At 38.2% G+C, this 26,901-nt stretch overlaps 1 protein-coding gene across 1 annotated transcript in view; it reads left to right on the top strand.

Annotated features, from left to right (window-relative positions):
• Window positions 1–5,409: 5,409 nt before the first annotated feature.
• Window positions 5,410–26,901, top strand: part of LOC308279554 (eukaryotic translation initiation factor 2 subunit 3, Y-linked-like) — a gene marked incomplete at both ends in the record, with an annotated part of 46,285 nt that continues 24,793 nt past the window's right edge. The window contains 9 exons of the mRNA XM_080719683.1: window positions 5,410–5,478; window positions 6,759–6,822; window positions 8,771–8,898; window positions 8,990–9,111; window positions 18,920–19,014; window positions 22,753–22,911; window positions 24,587–24,721; window positions 24,835–24,929; window positions 25,460–25,604. Of these exons, the coding sequence (XP_080575809.1) occupies window positions 5,410–5,478; window positions 6,759–6,822; window positions 8,771–8,898; window positions 8,990–9,111; window positions 18,920–19,014; window positions 22,753–22,911; window positions 24,587–24,721; window positions 24,835–24,929; window positions 25,460–25,604 (1,012 nt within the window). The remainder of the gene's footprint in view (window positions 5,479–6,758; window positions 6,823–8,770; window positions 8,899–8,989; window positions 9,112–18,919; window positions 19,015–22,752; window positions 22,912–24,586; window positions 24,722–24,834; window positions 24,930–25,459; window positions 25,605–26,901) is intronic.

The following is a 26,901-nucleotide window of genomic DNA, read 5'->3' as shown; positions in this document are numbered from 1 at the left end:
AAAAAATTGAGAGAAATAAATGCTGTTTACAGAGATAAATATGCTTAATTTGATGTAAATATTATACCATGTACATGTGTATTAAAACAATATGGATCCCTATAAATATGTTGTATCAATGTAAAGTGATACATACATAAATTGTATGTATCAATGTAAAAACAAAAGAACAACAACAAAAACTAAAGCTTACCCAGTTTACTGTAAACTGTAAACAAGTGGCTGTTCATCAAAGTTCACAATAAAATACTTTACAAGTTAAAAAACAAACAAAAAGGATTCAAGGATCATCACTATGTTTCTTGTTGAACTCCTTTAGAGTTATCATAACAGTGCAAGAGGACTGCAAGTGAAGCAACATTGAGGGGCTGGGAATGTGAATATTTCAGTGGTAGAGCACTTGCCAGGTAAGAACAAGTTCCTGGGTTCAATACCCAGGCAGGGGTGGGAGGAAAAAAAGGAGACAGATTCAGAAGGTGGAGATTTGGCATGTAGTTTGGAGTATGTGCAGTTTGAGATATCTATTAATATTCAGGTGGAGGTAAAAAAATTATATACATGAGTCAAAAGATAAGAGTTTGAGATAAAAACATACAGATAGCTATTGATAAGATTATCAAAGGCAGAATAAATGAAAGAGAAGTATAAGAAATAAGCTTTGAGACATGAAAAATACAGAGTAATTCAGGGGAATATAGGTGATAAAGGCTAGACAGAGGAAGTTGCTAGACATCAATTATTAATGTCAGTAAACTAATACTACTGATTTAATTGAATAACTTTAAAAAGTGTAGAAAATGTCCAGTTGTAAGCAATAAAGTAAAACTGAATTTAAATAAAATCATCCGTTTTTTTTTCTAATGTTAAATGTAAAATTATATTTTAGAATAATGAAGAAAATTGAGCACAGATGTGTGATCATGCACATACACACTGGTAGATATTGTAGTGAAGGCTGTAACACACTATTTTCAGGGTGAAAAAATGGGAAAAAGCCCCAGGAACTAGTGTTAGATAAAGTACAACTTTATTTTCTGGTGTTGGAGATTAAACTCAGGGGCATTCTGTAACAGTGTGAGATGGAGCTATGGGTTCTTGTTCTTAGCTACTTTAAAAAAGAATAGCCAGAACTATGCTTAAAGCTTAAGCAATTTTACTATTACAAAGGTAGAAAGAAGGGACAGAGTATTATAAAGCACTATATCAGAGAGTGACATAGTAGAGTGTCTTGAAAATAAGACACTAAAGTTTTTGGATACAGAACAGTTTTTATAAAGATTTATTATCTTCTATCTTGCCTAACCAATAGTCTTCCTAACCTCACTAGGTGTGGGTCCGTATATTAACCTGGGACAAGCCTTTTGATATGATTTTGAGGATTCACCATCTTACATGATTATGATATGATTTGATTTTGATTATTATGATTTTAATATGATTATACAGATTCACTCTCTTAGATTCATTTGCTCCTGACTTGATGCAGGTGTAGGTCTACCCCTGTTTCTTGTGCAAGCCCAAGTCTTTGTTAAGACCCAAAATGTGTTACTTGATTAACAAAGTCAGGGGTCACATGGTATCTGTCCCCTTTGACAGAGGCCTGTACCATTCTCCCATGTCCTTGGGAAGTTTTAGTCTATCTGCTAGAAGTTATTTATTATGTAAACTTGTCTTTAAAATATGGAGTCCCTGGGCTACAACTCTTTTGTGCACTTGCTAATCACATTTGGTGAGGGAACTCTGCATTATAACAAGCTGCCTAAGTGCTTGGCAGTATCCAAGCCCTGAATACTTTGTACATTTTGAAATTAGTGCCAAGGAAATTTTTATACATTTGGAAATTAATATCAAAGCCATTTTCCAATATCAGCACACATTTCAGCTCTGAGCTACACCTCCAGCCCTATTTTATTTTTATTATTTTATTTTATTTATATATTTTTTTGTGGTACCGGGAATGGAACCCAGGAGCACTATACCTCTGAGCTACAATCCCAGCCCTATTTTTTAGGCCTTTATTTTTGAAGTAGGGTCTCCGTTGCGAATTGCCTCCCTAAGTAGCTAAGGCAGTCCTTGAACCAAGATACTCCTATGTCTGCCTCCCAAATGCTGGGATTACAAGCATGGGCCATCACATTGGCTATTTCATTTTATTTTATTGCTGTATCGGTGATGGAAGCAGGGGCATTCTACCTCTGAGCTATACCCCAGCCCTACTTTTTATTCTTTATTTTTGAAACAGGGTCTCACTGAGTTACAAAGGGCCTAAGTATTAGTTGAGGCTGTCCATGAACCATGATCCTCCTATCTTAGCCTCCCAAATGCTAAGATTACAAGCGTGTGCCACCATGCCTGGCTTTTTATTTTGTGATAGGATTTCTTAATTTGCTGAAGTCTCGTCAATTTGTGTAGTTAAAATTTAGAAAGAGGTTTGGATCTAGGATTTATGGTAACTTATGGTTCCAAAATTAATTTCTTACTATTTTTATATACTTTTTGTGGTCTTGGGGGTGGAACCTAGGAGCTTTTCTACCTCTAGGCTATACTCCCAGACCTATTTTATACTTTATTTGGGAACAGGGTCTCACTAAATTGCTGAGAGCCTCACTGAGTAGCTGAGGCTGGCTTCGAACCTGTGTGATTCTCCTGTCTCAGCCTCCCAAGCTCTGGGATTACAAGCGTGCGCCACCATGCCCGGCTTCAAAATTAATTTTGAGTTTTGTGACACCTTTGTCAATGCAAGATATCAAAGAATCTTAAGCAAGTCAGTTCTGATCTATTCCAAACATTTTCATTTGTTTTTAACATAATAGATTTTCTATCATAAGCATATGCTTATAATTAGAAAATGTAAACAACACTATATAGTAGGCCATTTGAAGGAAGAGAAGGTATACAGTTTCACACAGGAACATGTAGGCACAAGCCTATGTCAAGCAGCACTACTTTAATGAGCTTCGTAAACATCAAAGGAAGCATCATAGCATTATTTTAGTAATTCCAGCTCCACCATGCACTAGTGGATGCAGTTCGGCAAGTAAATCCTTCTAAACTCAGCTTAATTGTAAAATAGAAATGTATTTGAATTAAAAAAAAATTGTGGTACCGGGAATGGAACCTGTTGTGGTGAGATATGTTCGGTGTGTGAGGGGAGAAATAATTCCCCCAACACAACTACACAAACAGAAAAACAGAAAAACTGCAGGTTCTTGTTCTGAGCTAAGTATAAATATACATTAGCCTGAACTCTTGCTGAAGATTTAAAGAAGTTTATTAAAAAGACAGAAATACAGGAGATAGTTTATAGCCCTGTGCCCGAGAGTGGCACAAGGGGACAATTCGAATGAATACACCAAAAACCCCAGTATGCTGAGTATTCTTATCCTGACCAAGTCTGTGGCAGGTCCTTTGATCTGTAGATATGTTGTCCTATCTCTAGCCCAGTGTTCTGCTCTCTCCAGCCGGATTTGCCCCAGAAGTGGGGGCAGCCCTGTCTCCAAACACAAACCTCTACACTTTTTGTTATACCCCCAAGATGTGTTAAATTGCTTCTCCCATCTGGGATTTCCTCCCATCCCATAGGCCCTCTGTCTCTCCTTAGAAATGTAAAGAGATTCTTCCCTGGCTCCAGCTTTCTTTTCTTCTCTTTAAAAATGTAAATTACAAGTCCCTTCTTCCTGCCAATCCTGGCTTTCTTTAGTACAAACGATATATTTTCAAAATTGGAAATCTTTCCCAATACTGGTACATTAATACATTTTAAAACCTCTCCCCAATACTAGTACAGAACCCAGGGGCATTCTATTTCCAAACAACACCCCAGCCCAATTTTTTAATTTATAATTTTAAAACAGAGGTTACTGAGTTGTGGAGGGCATTACTAAGTAGCTGAGGCTGTCCATAAACTATGATCTTCTTGTTATAGCCTCCCAAATGCTGGAATTGCAAGTGTGCACCACCACGCTTGAATGGAATGTTGTTGTTGTTGTTGTTGTTGTTGTTGTTGTTGTTGTTGTTGTTGTTGCTGTTGTTGTTGATGGAACCCTGGGGCATTCGACTTGAGAGCAATTCCATCTGCCCCAATTTTTATTCTTTATTTGAAACAGGGTCTCACTAAATTGCGGAGGGCCACACTAAGTAGCTGGGTCTATCTGTGAACCGTGATCCTTCAGCTCCTGAAAATTGGGATTACAAGCATGCGCCACCACGCCCAGCTCCTATTTTATATTTTTATTTGGAAACAGGGTCTAAGTTGCCAAGAGCCTTACTACTTAGCTAAGGCTGGCTTTGAACCTGAGCGATCCTGGGGTCTCAGCCTCCCAAGTACTGAGGTTATAAGCATGTGCCACCACGCCCGGCTTGGGATTATTTTAACTAATTAATACTTATAAAGTATATGCTAGAGTTGTCAGTTATTATTACTGTTTTTTTGTTTGTTTGTTTGGTTTTTTGCGGTATAGGGGGATGTATTCCAGGAGTATTCTACCATTGAACCACACCCCAACCCTATTTTTTAATCTTTTTATTTTTTTGAAGCAGGGTCTCACTGAATTGCAGAGGGCCTAAGAAGCTTAGACTGGCTGTGAAGCGCGATTCTGTTTCAGCGTCCCGAATACTGAGATGACAAACATGTGCCACAATGCCTGGCTTAGTTGTCAGTTATTGTTTCCTACAATTCTTAGTGATCAATGATAGAATTTATGAAGTACAATGATAGATTATAAAGTTCAAATATGAGTGTGACACCACAGACTAGAATCATGACCTTAGACCTTGAGGTTGCTCCCTGGAAACATGCTGGACTTTGCTTTTGGTTGGTTATGCAGTTAAGCACATCATCAAATGTCAACGCAAGGACTCTCCATCAAAGTCCGGCCAGGGTCCGCGAGGGGACGCAAGCAAGGATAGGTCAGTATGCAAATTTCTCCTAAGAGTTGCTGTTAGAGGCGGGCAAGGATCACGAGCCGACCCGGCTTCATTATAGAAATGGGTAAAAGTGCAGACAAACGTTAGAAATAATTAAGCTAATAACTTCTCTTCCTGCTCTGACAACTGAAAAAGAGTGTCAGGTTTCCGGAAGAGGAAAGGGCTTTGCGGCAGCACCCTGTTTAAGTGCTTTACTCCTCTGGCAGAGGGGTCTTTTCAGAAGCTGCTCTTGGTGTTGCCTGAACAAATATCTAATAAGTCCAACGAGTAGAGCACGAAACTTTCCATTATGTTTTAAAATAATTCTTCCTGACGTCTTTATGCAACTCCAGTTACAGGAAAGTTCAGATAGTGAGGCCACTGCAAAATCTGTCATCTTTTTTTTTTCCAGTTCAGGACCTCAGTTGGCCTTCCCGCCTTTGCTTACTGGCCCCGCCCACGGGGGGGTCCTCCGTACTGTGTGGCCTCAGCTCAGTGGACAAGATGGCGGGGAGTGCAGCTGGAGTGAGTCTGGGTCAGCCGCACCTTTCTCGGCAGGATCTCACTAGCTTGGTAAGACTGTACTTTGTGAACATATAGAGTGACTTCAGAAATGGGGAAAGAGTGGGACGAGGCAGTGCTGGGCTGTGAAGAACATGGGATAGGTAAGAGCCTAACAGCGCTCTAGGACACGCAGTGGGTGAGGAGAGACCTTGAATTTCTGAAGAATTCGGCCGATATTTAAAGCCTTTATCTCTGAAGGTTTAGGAAGGAAGCATATATTGAGCTTATTAAGCTTTTCACCTTTAATAAACGCATGGAAACGTGCTTTGGTATCAATTTTTAGTAACATTTGGGAGTTGGTGTCGGAATTCAAGGTCTTCTGTAGTAAATTGAAAGCTAGAATTGTCTTTTTTTTTTTTTTTTTGGCGGGTTTGGGGATGAAACCCAGGGGCCTCCGAGCTACGCCTTCTGTCCTATTTTTTACTTTTTATTTTGAAACCGTCTCACTAAGTTGCAGAGGGCCTAAGTAGCTGAGGCTGTCCGCAAACCGTGATCCTCCTGCCTCAGCCTCCCGAATACTGAGATTATATGCGTGCATCACCACGCCCAGCTTTAGAATTTTCCTTTTTTTTTTTTTTTTTTTGTTGTACTAGGGTTTCTGGGAACCCTTCTACCTCCGGGCTACACTCCCAGACCCATTTTCATATATATATATATATATATATATATATATATATATATATATATATATATATATGTATATGTATATGTATATGTATATGTATATGTATATGTATGTATATGTATATGTATATGTATATGTATATGTATATGTATATATTTATTTATTTATTTATTTATTTATTTATTTTTGGAAACAGGGCCTCTTAAGCCAGCAAGGCTGGCTTCGAACCTGCTTGATCCTCTTGTCTTAGCCTCCCAAGCGCGGGGATGACAAGCATGGACGTTAAACACAGCTGTGGAATTGTCTTTTTGTAGTATCCCTGTCAACCCCTCAACTCTGTCTTTGAAACAAAAAGCATTTACAGTAAAGGCTCCTTTTGTCCCAGAGACAAATAGAAGTCAGGATTCTGTACATAACAAACTTGAAGTCAAAGAAAAACTTTGTTTCAAATTAGATGTATACACACTTGTAATCCCAGTACTTGTGAGGCAAAGACAGGAGGGTTGCAGGTTCCAGAACTGTCTCAGTAAGCAGCCTCTTAATACCCTGTTTCAAAACAGAAAATAAAATTGGATTTGGAAGTGTATCTTGGAGTTAGAAGGCCCCAGGGTTCAGTCCCCACTACCACTAAAAAAATGAATGAATAAATGAAATTTCATTGCAGGATGTTACTAAGTTGACTCCACTTTCACAAGAAGTGATTAGCAGACAAGCTACAATTAATATAGGTAAGAATAAATGAATACATAAGGAGTACTGTAGTCCAGGATCCCTGACTTGATTACTCTCCAAAAAGGAATTTTAATCTTGTGTGATTAACTGATTTATAGTAAGATTGATATATTTTAGAAATAATTTTAGCTCTTGTATGCAAAGCACCTTCTAGGTCTTAGAAAAATAGAAGTAATGCACTGTATTTCTGCTTTACAGAGTGTCATGAGAGTTGAGGTTGTACCTCAGTGGGTAGATTGCTTGCCTATCATTTCAGGAAGCCCTGGATTTAAACCCCATCAATTTTCCTTTCTCCTAAGAACAACAAAAGTAACAATAGATATGATGGAAAGTTCTATAGATATGTGAAAAGGGATCATGCTATATATATCTATATATATACGATCAGTTTTAGAGATGAAAATATTTGTTGCATATAGCAGTGTTTGCAAAAGTTTTGCTTGTTGAATAGGATGTTGTTAAGCCCTTTATAAGCTGTGTTGAATAGGATGTTGTTAAGCCCTTTATAAGGTGTGTGTGTGTGTGTGTGTGTGTGTGACCTACCTTTGTGCTACACCCCTGGGTCTTTTTTTTTTTTTTTTTTTTTTTTTTTGGTTATACACAGGGTTTCAGTAGGTTGCTGAGAGCTCTAAGTTGCTAGTCTTGAACCTGTAATTCTCCTGTCTGACGCCCAGGTACCAGAATTTTAGGTCTGCACCACTATGCCTGGGACAGTGTACATTTTTTTAAATTGATATACTTAGTGCTTTACTTTTTTATTTTTTTTGGTGGGTTTGGGAATGGAACCCAGGGTCATTTTAACTCTGAGCTACACCCCCTGCCCTATTTTTTATTCTTTATTTTGAAACAGGGTCTCACTAAGTTGCAGAGCTACACCCCCTGCCCTATTTTTTATTCTTTATTTTGAAACAGGGTCTCACTAAGTTGCAGAGGGCCTCACTAAATAGCTGAGGCTGTCCGCTGCCTCCTGAATGCGTGGCTAATTTAGTGCTTTATAAGAAAAATAATTTTTCTTTTTTCTTTCTTTTTTTTTTTTTGTACTGGGAATGGAACTCAGGGGTATTCTACTTCTGAGCTACACCCCCAATCCTATTTTTTATTTTTTATTTTGAAACAGAGTCTCAGTTAGTTGCAGAGGGCTCACTAAGTAGCTGACACTGTCCATGAACTGCCATCCTCTTCATCTCAGCCTCCCAAATGATGGGATTGTAAGTGTGCGCCTCCATGCCAGGACTGAGAAATAATTTTAACTGAGTGAAAACTTCACATATTTTAGGGTCTTTATAAATAGTAAAACCTAGCGAGACTCAGAGTCACTAAAAGTCATAAGATATATACAACTCATCATAATTGTTATTAAAATCATATTTTCTGTTTTTCATGGATTTGATGTTTTTTGTTTCAGAAGCTGGTAAACCTTTGACCCTACTTTTGAAATACTGGGAGGTTTTTTTGTTTCGTTTTGCGGGTCTAGGTATTGAACCCAGGGGCATTTGACCTCCGGGCTACAATCCCTGCCCTATTTATTATTTATTTTGAAACAGGGTCTCACTTAAATTGCGAAGGGCCTAAGTAGCTGAGGCTGTCTGAAAACCGTGATCCTCCAATCTCAGCCTTTCAAATGCTGGGATTACAAGCCTGCTCCACCATGCCTGGCTCTAGAAGGTTTTTTTTTAACATACAAAATTTTGTGTACCTATTGCTGAATGTTTAAATGAAAATAATCTTTCAGATTAATAGAATAAATAGCTTATGTTAAACAAGTTTTGTTCATGAAAAATTTTCTTCAGTCATGTTTCAGAACAGAATTTATGAAGAGAATTGTGGGAGGATTAAAATCAGTGTTGGTTATAGGTTTACACTCTTATAGTGAGTTATAGCTTTGGTTTTTTAATTGAAAATTTGGTATGATATGGTACATATTTTTTTGTTTATTTTATATAGGTACAATTGGTCATGTTGCTCATGGTAAATCCACTGTGGTAAAAGCTATTTCTGGTGTTCACACTGTGAGGTTCAAAAATGAGTTGGAAAGGAATATTACCATCAAACTTGGATATGCTAATGCCAAGGTATATAAAATTCTGTGAAAATAGAAACCATTTTACCTTAATTGTTAATTATGTAGTTGGCAAATGTATTAGTGTCTTTGAAACTTTTCAGATTTATAAACTTGATGACTCAAGTTGTCTTCGGCCAGAATGTTATAGATCATGTGGAAGTGGTACACCTGATGAGTTTCCTACAGACATCCCAGGGACCAAAGGGAACTTCAGACTAGTCAGGTGATCATTTTTGTACTAAACACTCTTCCCGTTTCTGTTTTTATTTGTGTGTACTATGAGGGATTGAACCCAGCCTGGTTGTACCACTGAGCTATACCCTCAGTATTATTTTTTTATTTTAACAGGTTTTAGCTAAGTTGCTGAGGCTGGCCTTGAACCTTTTATTCACCTTTCTCAATTTTCTGTGCTTGCTGAAATAGTCAGTGAAGTCAGTTGTAACACCAGTACTGAGGAGCTAAGACAGGAATTACAGATTTAAGGCCAGTGACTGGTAGGTTAGTTAGGCTTGGGATGTAGTTCAGCAGTAAAATGCCCTTGGATTCAATCTCCAATACCACATTAAAAATTAGTGAAGTATTAACAGTTATTGAAACCTAAGTTTGATACAGATAAGCTAAAAATATGGATAGGAACCATTGAACATTTGTGACCAAGAGATGGTGTCAGTTCACAAAAGCTACTTTTATTAAAAAATAGCTTTTAGCTGGGCGTGGTGGCGCACACTTGTAATCCCCGCGCTTGGGAAGCTGAGAAAGGAGGATGGTACAGGTTCAAAGCCAGCCTCAGCTACTTAGTGAGGCTCTCAGCAACTTAGTGAGACCCTGTTTCCAAATAAAGTATAAAATAGGTCGGGGGTGTACCCCACAGATAGAGGCCCCTGGGTTCCATCCTAAGGACCAAAAAATAAAAATAAATAAATAAAAATAGCTTTTAGCCAGGTGTGGTGGCACACACTTGTAATTCCCACAGTTGGGAGGCTGAGGAAGGATCGCACAGGTTCAAAGCCATCCTCAGCCTACTTAGTGAGGCTCTTCAGCAACTTAGTGAGACCCTGTTTCCAAATAAAATAAAAAATAGGGCTGGAAGTATAGCCTGGAGGTAGAAAGCTTCTGGGTTCCACTCCCAAGTACCACACACAAAAAAGCTTCTATTAAAAAAAAAAAGTGTTACTGCAAATAATAAATATAATGAAGCCGGGCATGGTGGTGCATGCTTATAATCCCAGCAGTTGGGAGGCTGACATAGGAGGTTTGCAGGTCAAGGACAGCCTCAGCTACTTAGTGAGGCCATTTGAAATTCAGTGAGACCCTGTTTGAAAATAAAGAATATAAAATAGGGCTGACGATGTAGCTCGGAGGTAGAATGCTTCTGGGTTCCATCCATAGTACAGCAAAAGAAAAAAAGAAAAAAAGAGAAAAGTATAATTTGAAAAATCAATTATTTAAATCCAGCCAAGATATGTCTGTGTACTTCTTGAAACAATTATTCTGTAAGAAGAATGGAGTGTTGAATTTGATGATTTACTTTTCTAGGCTTTTAAAATTTTAACTACTGCTGTTTTCTGTACTAGAATTAACATTCTTAATTCTTTTTTTCTCTGTCACTTTCTTTCACTTGGGGATAGAACCCAGAGTCTAGCACAAAGATAGGCAAGTAATATAACAAAGCTTCATCCACAGACCTACTTCTTTTTAATATTTTGACTTGTTTCCCCATCTATTTTGGGGTTTTAATTGGATGCGCTATACGAGGACACTGATGTCCACAAGTGATAGGATTTTAAGTAAGAGTAAGGAAAGTTTAGATTATGACAATATAAGCATAACACTTAAAAAAATGCTAACAATTCTGAATGCATAGTATAGTTTTTTTTTATGTTGTTTATGTGCTACTGTCTTAGACTAGCAATTTCATTAGTCTTTTTAAGGTGATAGAGATCTTTTTTGTGTGTGTGTGGGGGGTCTGGGGGTGGAATCCAGGGGCATTTGACCTCTGAGCTATACTCTCAGCCCTATTCTTTATTTGGAAACAGGGTCTCACTGAGTTGCAGAGGGCCTCACTAAGTAGCTGAGGCGGTCTGCGAACAGCGATCCTCCTGTCTCAGCCTCCCGAAAGCTGGGATTACAAGCGTGTGCCATCACACCTGCCAAAATTACATATCTTTACACTCAGGTGAATGTATTAGACCTGTTGTAGGATCATTTTGGTTACTTCTGGTATTGGGTTATTAGTGAAATTGTTAAGAACACCTGGGCATAGGTTTTTACAGACATAAGACTTTATTTCTCTGGAACATCTCAGTGTGCAATTACTGGGTTGTGTGATTTGTATATGTTTAGCTTTTTTGTGTGTGTTTGGTACTGGCAATGGAACCTAGGGTCATTCTACCTCCTGACATTTTTTTTTGTGTGTGGTCCTGGGGATGGAACCCAGGAGGCTCTACCTCCAGGCCTATTTTATATTTTATTTTGAAACAGGCTCTCACTAAGTTGCTGAGAGCCTCACTAAGTAGCTGAGGCTGGCTTCAAAACTGTGATCCTTAGCCGGGGGTGATGGTGCATGCTTGTAATCCCCACGCTTGGGAGACTGAGAAAGGAGGATCACACAGGTTCGAAGCCAGCCTCAGCTACTTAGTGAGGCTCTCAGAAACTTAGTGAGACCCTGTTTCCTAATAAAATATAAAATCGGTCTGGGAGTATAGCCCGGAGGTAGAAAGCCTCTGGGTTTCACCCCCAGTACCACACACACACAAAAAAAACTGTGATCCTTCTGTCTCAGCCTCCCAAATATTGGGATTACAAGTGTGCAGCACCATGCTTTGCTTTTATTCTTTATTTTGAAACTAGTCTCACTAAGTAGCATAGTGAGGCTGTCTGTGAACCACGATCCTCTGGTCTCAGCCTCCCGAATGCTGGGGTTACAAATATATGACACCACTCCTGGCTTTCATGTTTAGCTTTTAAAAAGAGGTCCAATTATTTTTTTTTATAGTGGCTGTACCATTTTAGATTTCTACCAGCAATGTGTGAAAGATCCTATTTCTCATCTACTAACATTTGGGATTGAAAATTTTTCTTTTTTTGCAGTACTAGGGATTGAACCCAGGGACATTCTACCTCCTAGCTACAACACTAGCCATATTTTTTAGTCTTTATTTTGAAATAGGGTTTCACTGAGTTTCTGAGGCTGGCTTCAAACCTATAATCCTTCTTAATCTCCTAAATACTGGGATTATAGGCATGTGCCACCATGCCTGGCTAAAACATAAAATTTATAATCTAGCCAGGCATGGTGGCGAATGCTTGTAATCCAGCATTTGGGAAGCTGAGACAAGAGGATTGTGGTATAAGGACAGTCTCAGCTACGTAGTGAGGCCCTTTGGAATTCGGTGAGGTCCTGTTTCAAAATAAAAAATAAAAAAATATGCCTGGTAATGTTGCCCAGAAGTAGAACACCCCTGGGTTCCATCCCCAGTACTACAAAAAAAAAAAAAAAAAGTAATCTGGCCTGTTACCTTAAAATACCAGAAAAAGAACATCAAGAATAACTCAAAACATAAAGAATAAAATGATATTTACCCATTAAGTCCAAAGTTTTCAGTTCTGCGAATTTTATTTTTCCCTTTGATTATGGGGATAGAAGCTTTTTATTTTTATTTTTTCCTTGTGGTACTGGGGATCCTGGAAGCCCTTCTACTTCCAGGCTACACTCTCAGACCTATTTTATATTTTTGAAACAGGGTCTCTTATGCCAGAGCGGCTGGCTTCGAACCTGCGCGATCCTCCTGTCTCTACCTCCAAGCCTGGCTTGGGATAGAAGCATTTTAACTATGTGCTGCATCCCCAACTCTTTTTTATTTGGAGACAGTCTCACTAAGTTGCCGAGAGCCTCATTAAATTGCTAAGGCTGGCAGAGATCCTGTGATCCTCCTATCTCAGCATCCTAGGTACTGGAATTAAAACATGTGCCACCAGTCCTGGCTGAATATTACAGTGTAATTAAAAATAGTACATTAGCTGGGCGTGGTGGCGCACACTTATAATCCCTGCGCTTGGGAGGCTGAGACAGGAGGATCGCTCAGGTTCAAAGCCAGCCACTCTGGCTTAAGAGACCCTGTTTCCAAATAAAATGTAAAAAATAGGTGTCTGGGAGTGTAGCCGGAGGTAGAAGGGTTTCCAGGAACCCCAGTACCACCAAAAAAAGAGAAAAAAAAAAGTACATTAAATAGGCTGAAAATCATAATATAGAACATAGTTAATGGTTAGTGCCATATTATAATTTAAAATTATTTTATGGTTATAAAATCATATCATATATTTAGATTTACCTATGTGTTCCATTTTTGGGACCATGGTACAAAGTGGGGTAAGAAACCAATGAAATTGAAAGCAGAAATAATGGAGAAAGTCAATGAAACTAAAAGATATTTTTTTCAAAATTGAAAACTGACTTAAGGAAAAAGAGGTTACAAATTGCTGGTGTAAAGAATGAAAATGGAGCCAGGTTTGGTGGCACATGCTTATAATCCTAGTACTTGGGAGGCTGAGACAAAACTGTCATGGTTCATGGCCTTCCTCAGCTACTTAGTGAGGCCCTCTGCAATTTAGTGAGACCCTGTTTCAAAATAAAAAATAGGGCTGGGGGTGTAGCTCAGAGGTAGAATACTACTGGGTTTCATCCCTAGTAAAACACACACACACACACACACACACACACACACACACACACACACACACACAGCAAGAATACAATTTTATGGCTAGTATAAATAAGTGCACTGATTCCTTCAAAAAGTAAAGCTACCAGGCTGAGGATGGTGGTGCATGTTTATAATCCCAGTACTTGGGAGCCTGAGATAGGAAGATCTTAGGTTCCTTCATGGCCTGTCTCAATTTAGTGAGACTTTGTTTCAAAATAAAGAATAAAAAATAGGGCTGGGGGTGTACCTTGAGGTACAATGTCCCTGTTTTCCATCTCAGTACTACAAAAACAAAACAAAAAACCTAAAGCTACTAAAGTTTACTTGATATGAAAAATAATTTAAATAGCCTGTAACGATTTTTTTTTATTGTTGTTGTACTGGGGATGGAACCCAGGTGCATTCTACTCTGAGCTACACTGCCAGCCCTATTTTTTATTTTGAAACAGGGTCTCACCAAATTGCAGAGGGCCTCACTAAGAGCTCAGGATGGCCATGAACCATGACACTCCTGTCTCAGCCTTCCAAGTACTGGGATTAATAGCGGACTTGTAGCTATTAAATTTGTAATTTCAGAGCTGTTTAAAAATAAATTTCTAGCGGGGTGTCATGATGCACACTTGTAATCCCAGCATTCGGAAGCTAAAACATGAGGATCAGAGGCTGAAACAGGAGGATCCTTGTTTGTGGACTTGAGTATAGCTACCTAGTGCTGGGGTTGTAGCATGAAGGTAGAATGCCAGTGGGTTTCACCCAACTCCCTTGTTCTCATCCACCTTACTTCTTACCTTTTCTCTCATACATAGTACTAGAAGTTTTGCCTTAAGGCAAGAAAGGAAATAAAGACTACAAATTGATTAAGTGGTGGTTTATTTCAGGGGTAAAAGGCTGATTTAGTATGAAAATGGTTCATCATTAATTTACCACATCAGTAGTGTAAAGAATAATCTTACAACTTGAGTTGTATAGTGAAACATTCCACAGTCATTCATTATAAAAAAATTTCTAATAACTCAGAATAAAGAAGCTGGGTATGGTGGTGCATATTTGTAATCCCAGTATTTGGGAGGCTGAGACAGGAGGATTGTGGTTCAAGGACAGCCTCAGCTACTTAGGTTTTTCAACTCAGTGAGACCCTGTTTCAAAATAAAGAATAAAACATAGGGCTGGGAGTATAGAATGCCCCTGTGTTCCATCACCAGTACCACAAAAAAAGAGAAACAGGAAAAAAAAAAAAAAGGAAAAAAAATATATATATTCTTAACTCAGAATAAAGAACCCAGGCATGGTGGTGCATACTTGTAATTCCAGCATTTGGGAGGCCGAGACAAGGAGGATCATGGTTCTTCAGCCTCAAATACTTTGTGAGGCCCTTTACAACTCAGTGAGACCCTGTTTCAAAATAAAGAATAAAAATTAGAGGAGACTTCCGGGAAGATGGTGACCGAGGAAAGCGGGGCTTAAGAGCCCCGCTAACAACCAATCTCCATTACCACAAAATCAGCGCCTTTCATAGCCAGAAAACACTATCACCAGAGAAACAAAAAAATCACCAGGCTCCAGAGAGAAAGCGGACTGAGAACAGGGCTCAGAGCCACAGAGGAGATACACCGGCCTCACGCCGAGGACGCAGCAGCAGCGCCATACTGCCAGCGGCAGCGGCGAGTTCACCAGACGGCTACAGCAAGCCGAGGTGAGCTGCTGTGGAACAGCCAGGCGGGAATTCTCAGTGCAGGGAGCATCTAAAGCTCCCAGTGGCTGAGCTCAGCACACGCTGCAGGGATTCAGAGTGGAACTCAAAACCAAGAAGAAATACGCCAGCCTCACGGCCGAGGGCATATCAGTGGCTCCATATTGCCACCGGCGGCAGCAGCAGTGAATTCACCGAGTCCAGTACAGCTACATCTGCGTACTCAAGAACAGTGAGTCAAATTGCGGGACACAGAGGAGAAATCCCAGTACTGTACTCCCTGGGACTTGACCCAGTGGGGGAGTGGCGGTGGCAGAGATATCACACCATAGGAGAAAGAGCAACCTGGCACCCCCCACAGTCTAAAGCAGCCTCTATCGACTCTCTGGGTCGGAGACTCCGTGATACAACCCAGTAAAGGAGTAGTGGGGTCTGAGATACTACTGACTCGAGATCCAGAACACCTTAAGTGAAGTCATAGTGACCCAAGGGAAGAACCCAGAGAAGGCACAAACTTCCGAAATCATGGGAAAGAGGAATAATACTGGAGCAATGAATGCACACAACCCCACAACATCAGAACCCGATAAAACAGAAAATCAGAGATTTCTAGAAGATCAAATCAGGAAAATAACTGTAGAAATAATAGAGGTGCTTCAAAAAGAACTCAGAGAGAGCCAAAAGGAGATAAAGGATGCAATTAATGAAGTAAAGGCCTCAATTCAAAGCACAAACAACCGATTAGACCACATGGAGAACAGAATCTCGCTCTTAGAAGATGATCATTCCAAAAATGAACGCATAGTTTCTAATCTAGAAAAAAATATCCGACAGCAGGAATCTGATATTGAAGAAATATGGGCCCATTTTAAGAGAGCTAAACTAAGAATAATTGGAATAGAGGAGGGAAAAGAAAGTGAAACCAAAGTGATCAACAATCTCTTTAAGGAAGTAATAGCAGAAAATTTTCCAAACATAGAGCAAGAGGTTGATACACAGGTCCAGGAAACTTATAGAACTCCCTTTAGACAGGATCGGAGTAGAGGATCCCCACGCCACATAATTGTCAAAATGATCACTGTGCAAGCCAAGCAGAGAATCTTAAAGGCAACAAAAACAAAGGGCCAACTGACATTCAGAGGCAAACCAATTTGAATCACTCCAGACTTCCCAAATCAAGTCATGAGAGCCAGAAGGGCTTAGAGTAACATATTCCAAACTCTGAAAGAAAACAACTTCCAGCCAAAAATTTCCTACCCAGCAAAACTTTCTATCAAATTAGATGGAGAAATAAGAAGCTTCCATGACAAACAGAAACTGAAGGAATTTATGTCTTCAAAACCAGCACTAGAGAAAATACTCAGAGATTAACTACAAAGAAGAAATAGGTAACACACACCAGAACCCGAGAAATAAGAATTTCCCTCCAACAGATAACTAAGATTGGTTATCTGTGGAGATTCATTATTTATGTTAGTCTTTTACCTGTCTCTAAGTGGTATTGTTTGCCTTTATTGTTGTTAATTTTTAGGATTTCTAGTTGGAATATTAATATACCTTCAGATATAGCATTTGGAAATATTTTATCCCATTCTATTAGTAACTGTTTCTGTTTACATTGTCTTTGGATATATAATTTTTTTTATTTTTTAGGGAGTTTGTATACTCTTCTGTTGCCTGTGCCATTTAAATCATATCCAAGAAATCACTGCCAATTTCAATGTTGTGAGGTTTTATGACCCAGATTTTCTCCCAAAAGTTTATAGTCTTAAGATTTATATTTAGGTCTTTTATCTATTTTGAGTTAATATTTGTATATGGGATTAGGTAAGGGTCCAATTTTATTCTTTTCCATGTAAGTATTATTTTTCAACAATATTTAGTTAAAAGATTATTATTTCCACCATCAAATGTTCATGGAAACCTTGACAAAAATAACTTGACAATATAGGGAAGAATTTAGCTCCAGGCTTTTATTTAACTCCAATGGTTTATATATCTGCCTTTAGAATAGTACTACACTGTTTCAATTATTGTAGCTTTATATGGTTTGAAATCAGAAAATATATATCTTCTAGCTTTATTCTTTTTCAAGATCGTTTTGGGTATCTAGAGTCCATATTCCATATTAGGATAGATATTTTTTTCTGAAAAATAAATATATAAATATATGATAGTTTCACCTAAAAAAATAGAAAAAAATATTCTCTGGTAAGAAAGAAAGTAAAAAGAAATATTGAAATGTTATCTTTAAGTTATCAAAAGCTTGGTATCAGACAAATGAAACTGTTATGTGAGATTATCATTTTTAATTTTGGATAAATTGCTATAATACTAGATGTCAACCACTAAACCAAGCATGGGAAGGGGGGATGGGGAGAGAATGGGGTGGGGATTGGGTGGGTGCTGACTGGGCGATGTGTGCATGTATGTCTACAAAAGTTTGTATCCCACTATGATGTATGAATACAGTGCACCAATAAAAATAAATAAATAAATAAATAAAGAAAGAAAGAAAGAAAGAAAGAAAGAAATAAAGTAGAATGGGGGGGTGTCTTGGAGGTAGAATTCCTCTGTGTTCCATCCCCATTACTGCAAGAATAAGAGAATAAATAGGAATTTTTCAAATTGACAAAAAACCTTACATAGTCATCAAAATTATGAAATAAGTATTTTCTTCTAATTGGGAATTAAGCAACTCCCTTGTTCTCATCCACCTTATGTCTTACCTTTTTAGGTTTAATACCCAGTATACCTTTACAAGGGACTAGAATACACATAGAACTGTTAGAATTGAACAGTAAGAAATAAATACCTCAAAGAGAATATGGCAGACGACATGAAGAGCATGTAGAAATGGCAGAAAAAGCAGTTTTTTTGTTTGTTTTTTGTTTTTGCGGGTCTGGGGATGGAACCCAGGGGCATTTGACCTCTGAGCTACACCCCCTGCCCTATTTTTTAATCTTTATTTTGAAACCGGGTCTCACTGAGTTCCAGAGGGCCTCACTAAGTACCTGAGGCTGTCCACGAACCGCGATCCTCCAGTCTCAGCCTCCCGAATGCTGGGATTACATACGTGCACCACCAGGCCTGGCAGAAAAAGTAGTTATTTTAACTCGTTACATTTAATTTTCAAGTCAGTGTTACTTCCAGTATGTTCTATAATATCTATAGCTTTTTTTTGTGTGTGTGGTACTGGGGATTTAACCCTGGGGCATTCTACCTCTAAGCTACACCCCCCAGTACTGTTTTTTTTTTTTAATTTTTAATTTTTGAAACGGTGTCACTGAGATGCAGAGGGTCTCACTTAATTTAGCTGAGGTTAGCTGCAAATTTGTAATCCTCCTATCTTAGTCTGCCAAGTACTGGGATTACAAGGGTGCACCACCACACCTGGCTGTAGCATCTTCATTTTGATTATATTTGAGAGTTTCCTAGGTTTATTAGAATCTTGTTTTATGAAAATGTCTGGTCCTGATTGTTATTTTAACTGGTAATTTTTTTTTAAATGTGAAAGCATTGAGATTTTTAGTCATGTATTTTGCAGGAAGGATATTTTCAAAGTGTTCTAACACTAAACTATAATTTGTGTATCTGTTAGTTAATCTAAAGGATAACTGTTATTTCTTCATCGTTAGACATGTTTCCTTTGTTGATTGTCCGGGTCATGATATTTTGATGGCTACTATGCTGAATGGTGCAGCAGTGATGGATGCAGCTCTTCTGTTGATAGGTAAGTATTTTAGAATTGGCTTGGACAAATCAATAGTGGTCCAGTGAGTCTGAAATGGAAAACCTATGACCTTTAATGACCTTAAGGTGACTTATGTATATTTTCTTAAGTTTTCCAAAGTAATGTTACAAAATCCAACTGTCACAAAATATGAATGATGAACTTGGGGCATTATGGGGCATAGTTCATGATGGATTGTGAGAATTTGTGTGGGTTAATGAAAAAAAAAAATTAAAATCAGGGAATGGCACATTGTTTTTGTGGTACTAGGAATGGAACCCAGGGGCATTCTACCTCTGAGCTACACTCACAGTCCTATTTTTAATTTTTAATTTTGAAATAGGGTCTCACTGAGTTGTAAAGGGCCTCATTAAGTAGCTGAGACTGTCCATCAACCACGATCCTCCTGTCTCAGCCTCCCAAAGAAGTGTGGACCACCCATGCCCTGCTGAATGGCACATTTTTTTCATCCACAATTTTATGAGATTTTTCATTGTTTTATGTAGTTTTTTTTGTTGTTTAAAAGTATGCATTTGTTTGCTTTCTTTAAGATCTGTGTTGTCCACTGCACTGTTGACATTTTTGTTTTATTTAAATACTAATCTTACTAATTTGAAATGCAGAAGTCAAGGCCTATTTGGAGATATTCAAGTCTAGGGACATGTTTTCTTTTCTGTGACACCTGTCAGGAGATTTTTGTTCTTTTTTTTTTTTGTGTGTGTGTGATATTAGGGATAGAATTGAGGGGCATTCTACCTGTTCTCCTCTCCCACCAAGCCCCCCCCCCTTTTTTTTCAGTACTGGGGGTGGAATCCAGGGGCATTTTACCTCTAAGTTACACCCTCAGCCCTATTTTTGATTCTTTATTTTGAAACAGGGTCTCACTAAGTTGCAAAGGGCCTCACTAAGTACATGAGGCTGTCCGTGAATGGAATTCCTTCTATCTCAGCCTCCCAAATGCTGGGATTACAAGTGTGTGCCTCCACGCCCGACTTCCAGCCCAATTTTTTTATTCTTTATTTTGAAACAGGGTCTCATTAAGTTACAGAGGACCTCACTAAGTAGCTGAGCCTGGCCTTGAACTTGAGATCCTGTCTGTCTTAGCCTCCCAAGTACTAGGGATTACAAGTGTGCACTACCACACCCAGCTCTGGCAAGAGATTTTGTTTGTGGGTACTACATGGAGTTTACTCCAATGTAAAGTCAGAACTTGAAGTACTGCTTTGCATAAAATTGGACTTCTGACACCATTTGCAAATTCAAGGAATTCCCTATAAACTAAAGTTTGACAGTTTGTTAGAAGAGTCATAAATCTCACTGAAATACACTATACTCAGTGGTGGTTAGTTACAGAGAAAGGATTCAGATTATTATCAGCCAAGGGAATAGATGTATCAAGGCAGAATATAGGAGGGTTCTACACTTGAATCTTCTATTTTTTTTTTTCTTCTTCTGGAGACAGAAATTACTTTCCCAGAATGGTATGACATGACACATAATATTAACTATTCAGATAAATAACTTGGGTAGGTTTTTTAGTGGGGTTTCCTTTATATGTAAAAATAATTATTTGCCCACTAGCATATCATAGTTTATAATTCCAAACCTTGACATTAAATCGCATAAGTTTGTTTTTCTAGCTTGGCCACCTTCTACTTGGTGTGATGGCCCCATTCTAAAGTCTGGTATGGTCATCTCCTAATCTAAACACGGACACTTGTATCAGGAACAACATTATGATTTAACTTCAAGAAGCATAAGAAAGGCTAGGTCTGTTTTTGGGGAAGGCCAAATGGCTAACTAGATAAGAATACACTTGGAGAAATAAAGATACTGTATCCAACAAATGAACATCACAGCTTGGGGGAGATGATCTTTGTTCTATAGAAAATTTCTTTTTTTTTTTTTTACTGGGGATGAGTTGCAGAGGGCATTTTTAAGTAGCTGAGGCTAGCTGTGAACACGATCCTCCCAAATATGTGGGTCCAGCTTAGAACATTTCTGTACAATACATTTTAGGTTATATTGGGGGATAGATTTTTACCCTTATTTTTGTTAATATCTGTATTTATTGTTATGTAACAAAATGCTTGAAAATACACACACTTTTAATCCCAGCACTTGGGAGGCTGAGACAGGAGGATTGCAGTTCACAGCTTCAGCTACTTAGTGAGGCCCTTTGCAACTCAATGAGACCCTGTTTCAAAACAAAAACTAAAAAATAGGGCTGGGGGTGTAGTTCTGAGGTAGAATGCCTCTGGGTTCCATCTGTAGTACCACAAAAACAAACAAAAAAACAACTTTAAAGCCAGGGGTGGTGGCACATGCTTATAATCCCAGTGCTTGGGAGGCTGAGACAGGAGGATCGCACAGGTTCAAAGCCAGCCTCAGCTACTTAGTGAGGCTCTCAGCAACTTAGTGAGACCCTGTTTCCAAATAAAATAGAAAATAGGGCTGGGAGTGTAGCCTGGACGTAGAAAGCCCCTGAGTTCCACCGCGTGCGTGTGTGTGTGTGTGTGTGTGTGTGTGTGTGTGTGTGTGTGTGTGTGTGTGTGTGTGTGTCTCCCCTCTCTCTCTCTCACACACACACACACACCAACTTGAAAATATAGTAACTAGGAGTTATGAAGTTATACCTACTTAGCTTCTCTAGTTAGAGTTTTGGAAAGTTTCCTGCTCAAGGTCTGCTTGATAAGTATGCCAGTAAGAATTGCAGTTATTTTAAGACTTTGCTAGGGTTAAAGAGTCAATTCTTAAGGTTACTTGGGTCTTTTTTTCTCTCCTATCAGATTTCTTTTAACTACCTTAGTGTACTTATAACATCATTCTATTTTGAGAGTCAGAAGATAGTCTTTGTAATTTAATTTGATAGTGAAACCTCACTTATCAAAAAAAAGCTGTCAAGCTCTTCACTAAAAAAGAGAAAAGAAAGGTGTGAATACAGATCATTTGGGGCATCTTGGTGATTATCTGCCTCATTAGTTATAATTTATAGACTTTATTAAGTGAGTTTCTCTCTCTCTCTCTCTCTTTTTTTTTTGTGGTACTGGGGGGTGGAACCCAGAGGCTTCCTACCTCCGGGCTATACTCCCAGATTTATTTTATATTTTATTTGGAAACAGGATTGCACTAAGTTGCTGAGAGCCTCACTAAGTAGCTGAGGCTGGCTTTTAATGTGTGTGATCCTGTCTCAGCCTCCCAAGTTCAGAGATTACAAGGGTGCACCACCACACCGGGCGTAAGTTTCTCTTTTAACTGTTCTGGTTTCTAAAAGCAGACTGGACCATAATATTCAGAATACTAAATAAAGCCAAACGTGTATGTTATGGCTCAGCTGTGATATACTGAATGAGCCAAATTTATTGAGTCCATTTTGGCCTTTATTACTAGCAGTACTAGTTAAGTGACTGGGAGGATCAAAGGAAATTGGCCTTGAGTAGTTCATCTAAAGGGCTATTAGAGCTGGGTGTGATGGCTGCATCCTTGTAATTCCAATATGTGGAAGGCTAAGACTGGAGGATCAGGTTCAAGGCCAGCCTTAGCTACTTCATGAGGTCCTCAGCAACTTAGTGAGAAATAAAAGAAAGAGCTTGGGGGTATAGCTAAGAGTTAGAATGCCCCAGGGTTCATTCTTAGCTCCACTTCCCCTCCAAAAAAAGGGCCATTAGGCACTAGTTGATTTCTTATTATTCATCCTGTTGTCATTGTTTTTAAATTTTTTTTTTTTAATCAATTTAGCTGGTAATGAATCTTGTCCTCAGCCTCAGACTTCTGAGCACCTGGCTGCCATAGAAATTATGAAACTGAAACATATTTTGATTCTACAAAATAAAATTGATTTGGTAAAAGAAAGTCAAGCTAAAGAGCAGTATGAACAGATCCTGGCATTTGTACAAGGTAAGAAGCCATTATATTTAAGAAATGTTTGAATCTAGATATTTTGTTATGGTGGTGGTGATTGCAGTATTGGAGAACATTATGTTAAGTGAGATTAGCTTTCAGTTTTTTAGGAATCTTCATACTGATTTCCATAGCGGCTGTGCTAATTTGTAATCTCACCAACAGTGTAAAAGAGTTCCAGTTTATCCACATCCTTGTCAACATTTATTTTTTGAATTCTTGATGATTTCCATTCTGATTGAGATTACATAGAATCTTAGTGTATTTTTAACTTGCATCTCACGTGTTTAACATTTTTAATGTATTTATTTGCCAGTCTTTTGTGAAGTGTCTATTTAGTTAAATTATTCATTTCTTGATTGAGTTTTTTTTTTTTAGTGTAAATCTTTTAAGTTCCTTGTATATTCTAGATATTAGTCCTCTATCAGAGGAAGAGCTGGCAAAAATCTCCCATTCTATAGGTTTTTTTTTTTTTTTTTTTTTTTTTTTTTGGCGGGTTTGGGGATGGAACCCAGGGGCATTTGACCTCTGAGCTATACCCCCTGCCCCATTTTTTATTCTTTTATTTTGAAACAGGGTTCACTAAGTGGCAGAGGGCCTCATTAAGTAGCTGAGGCTGTCCGCAAACCATGATCTTCTGGTCTCAGCCTCCCGAATGCTGGGATTACAAGTGTGTGCCACCATGCCCAGCTTTGTAGGTTTTCTTTTGATGATAAGAAACTTTTTAGTTTAATGCCACACCACTTATTCTTGTTTAATTTCCTGAGCTTTGGGGGTCTTATTGAGGAAATTTTTACCAGTTCCTATACATTGGAATGTTGATTCTATGCCCTTCTCTAGTAACATCACAGTCTCTGATCTAGTTTTCAGATCTTTGATCCATCTCAAGTTGATTACTGTAAAATGCTTGTTTTTGAAAAAGTTTTAAACTAGCCACATATCTTTGCTTTTAATGACTATATTTTTCCTTTAGCCACTTTTTTCTGCTTATTATATATATAACTTTTATATATAACTTTTTTTTTAGTATAACTTTTTTTTTTGGTGGTACTGGGGTTTCTGGAAACCCTTCTATCTCTGGGCTACACTCTGAGACACCTATTTTTTAGATTTTTATTTGGAAACAGGGTCTCTTAAACCAGCAAAGCTGGCTTCTAAACTGTGATCCTCCTGTCTCAGCCTCCCAAGTGAGGGGATTACAAGCATGCACCACTACGTCTGGGTATATTAGTATAACTTGATAACTTTTTCTTAAAGGGGATTATTTTCATGTGGAAAATAATATTGTGAATTTTCTAAGTAGAAAGATGATTTCTAAGCCAGGCATGGTGGTGCACACTTGTAATCCCCGCGCTTGGGAGGCTAAGACAGGAGGATCGTGCAGGTTCAAAGCCAGCCTCAGCTACTTAGTGAGGCTCTCAGCAACTCAGTGAGACCCTGTTTCCAAAGAAGGTATAAAATAGGTCTGGGAATATAGCCCAGAGGTAGAAAAGACCCTGGGTTCCACCCCAAGTACCACCAAAAAAAGAAAAAAAGACGATTTTTGTCAATTGCTAATATACATATGAGGATGTTTGGATATTAAGTATAAGTTTAATAACATTTATATTAAATGATTTATGTAATAGTTATGCAGTATTTGTTAACTTATATTTATCTAAATGTTATATAGGTACAGTAGCTGAAGGAGCTCCTATTATTCCAATTTCTGCTCAGCTAAAATACAATATTGAAGTTGTTTGTGAGTACATAGTAAAGAAAATTCCAGTACCTCTTAGGGACTTTACCTCAGAACCCCGACTTATTGGTAAATACTTCTTTACCTCTTTTTTCTCAATTGTTTACTTGAGGTTTTTGTAGTTATTTTTAATACAGAGAATGGACTTTATTGTTTTTTTTTTCCTCCTCCATCTTCTTCAGTAATTAGGTCTTTTGATGTTAACAAACCTGGCTGTGAGGTTGATGACCTTAAAGGAGGTGTAGCTGGTGGTAGTATTTTAAAAGGAGTATTAAAGGTAAACTGAATTCTAAACTTTCTTAAGAAAAATACTGTAGTGGAATAAATCCTAATGCTTTTATTAGCTAAAGAAAAATGCTTATTATTGTGTTTTAAATAAAATTGTTCATAAGATCTAACTCATAGATTTCTTACATTATTAAATCAGGTTGTTTTAGAGCCGGGCGTGGTAGCGCACACTTGTAATTCCTGCGCTTGGGAGGCTGAGACAGGAGGATCACAGGTTCAAAGCCAGCCTCAGCTCCTTAGTGAGGCTCTCAGCAACTTAGTGACACCCTGTTTCCAAATAAAGTATAAAATAGGTCTGAGAGGATAGCCCGGAGGTAGAGGACCCTGGTTCCATCCCCAGGACCACAAAAAAATAAAATAAAATAAAATAAAATCAGGTTGTTGTAGCTTTAGTAGTGTCTTTTTTATAGTAATATTTGAAAATATTTTTAAATTGTACTGCTCTGGCTGGCAGAACTGTATACATTTCAATAGTCATTGTGCTATCCCAAATATGTCAATTACTTATTTATATTTCAGGTGGGCCAAGAGATAGAAGTCAGACCTGGTATTGTTTCCAAAGATAGTGAAGGAAAACTGAGGTGTAAACCAATCTTTTCCAAAATTGTATCACTTTTTGCAGAACACAATGATCTTCAATATGCTGCTCCTGGGGGTCTTATAGGTAAAGATGTTCTCTCATCCATTAACTCTTATTCGAGGTTTATGTTACTTTTTTGGGCAATGAATTATCTAAGAGGTATGTTATGTATGATTAGATATTTTAATTCAGTATGAAAAAGTGAGAACAAATACACATATGGTTAAATTGATTTTAGATAATATGAAATATATTTGTAAAAAGGTAAATTGCTAGCTGGACATGGTGACTCACACTTGTAATCCCAGTATTTGGGAGGTGGAGACCGGATGATTGTGGTTTGCTGACAGCTTCAGCTCTTAAGCAAGGGCCTTGCCAGTGAGACTCTGTTTAGAAAATAAAAAGACTAAAAAATAAGGCTGGAGATGTAGCTTGGAGGTAGACTGGCCCTGAGTTCTGTCCCCAGTATAGGGGGAAAAAAAGGTAAACTGCTCATAGTGAAGAATACATTTTTAGTATGTACAAACTAACTAATGCAGTAACAGAAAATAGCACTTAAAATGTACTTTTTATCTATACAGTTTTTAGTTGTTCAATATGTACATTTTTACAAATGGAGATTTTCTTAATGCCTAGAATTTAAGAGTATCTTGGTCCTTGGTCAAGGGCTTTTTTTGAATGTTGTAGCTTTATTTCCAACTTGTCAAAACCTGAAAATTATCTAGCTTCAAGAACTTAAGGTTAACGCAGGCATTCCAGGTCATGTTATAGCCCTTGGGTTTCTAGATTTGCAGGAACAATCAATATTTCAAAGCCCCAATGGACATATTATTCCACAGTTACTCTTTTTAAACTTTTGTTTAATGTAGTGTTTTTCTCAGTCTTATCCTTCAGTAGTTACTTGTGATCATTTTCAGCAAATTCTCCCTGAGAAAAGGTCTTTCTTTATGGGCATATTAACAACTTTCAAAGTAGTATATTCAAGGGAGACACTGGGAATGAAGTTTTAAAGGAGCTCTAACCTTATTTCCCTCTCTACTTTGACTGCCAAGGCAGCTGTGTGCCACATAAGGTAGTTTTTTTAAATTTTATTTTTATTTATTTTATTTTATTTTATTTGACTTTTTTGTGGTCCTGGGGGTGGGACCCAGGGCCTCTACCTCCAGGCTATTTTATACTTTATTTGGAAACAGGGTCTCTAAATTGCTGAGAGCCTCACTAAGTAGCTGAGGCTGGCTTTAAACCTGAGCGATCCTCCTGTCTTAACCTCCCAAGTATTGGGATTATAAGTGTGTGCCACCACACCCGACTCACATAGGCTAGTGTTTTTTTTTTTTTTTTTTAACCTCTGGGCTAAACCCCCATACCAATTTTATACTTT

This window comes from Muscardinus avellanarius (genome assembly GCF_963383645.1).
Source record: "Muscardinus avellanarius genome assembly, chromosome: Y".
NCBI classification, from domain to species: Eukaryota; Metazoa; Chordata; class Mammalia; order Rodentia; family Gliridae; genus Muscardinus; species Muscardinus avellanarius.
The sequence above is the reverse complement of the archived record's forward strand: the minus strand, read 5'-3'. Positions and strand labels throughout refer to the sequence as shown.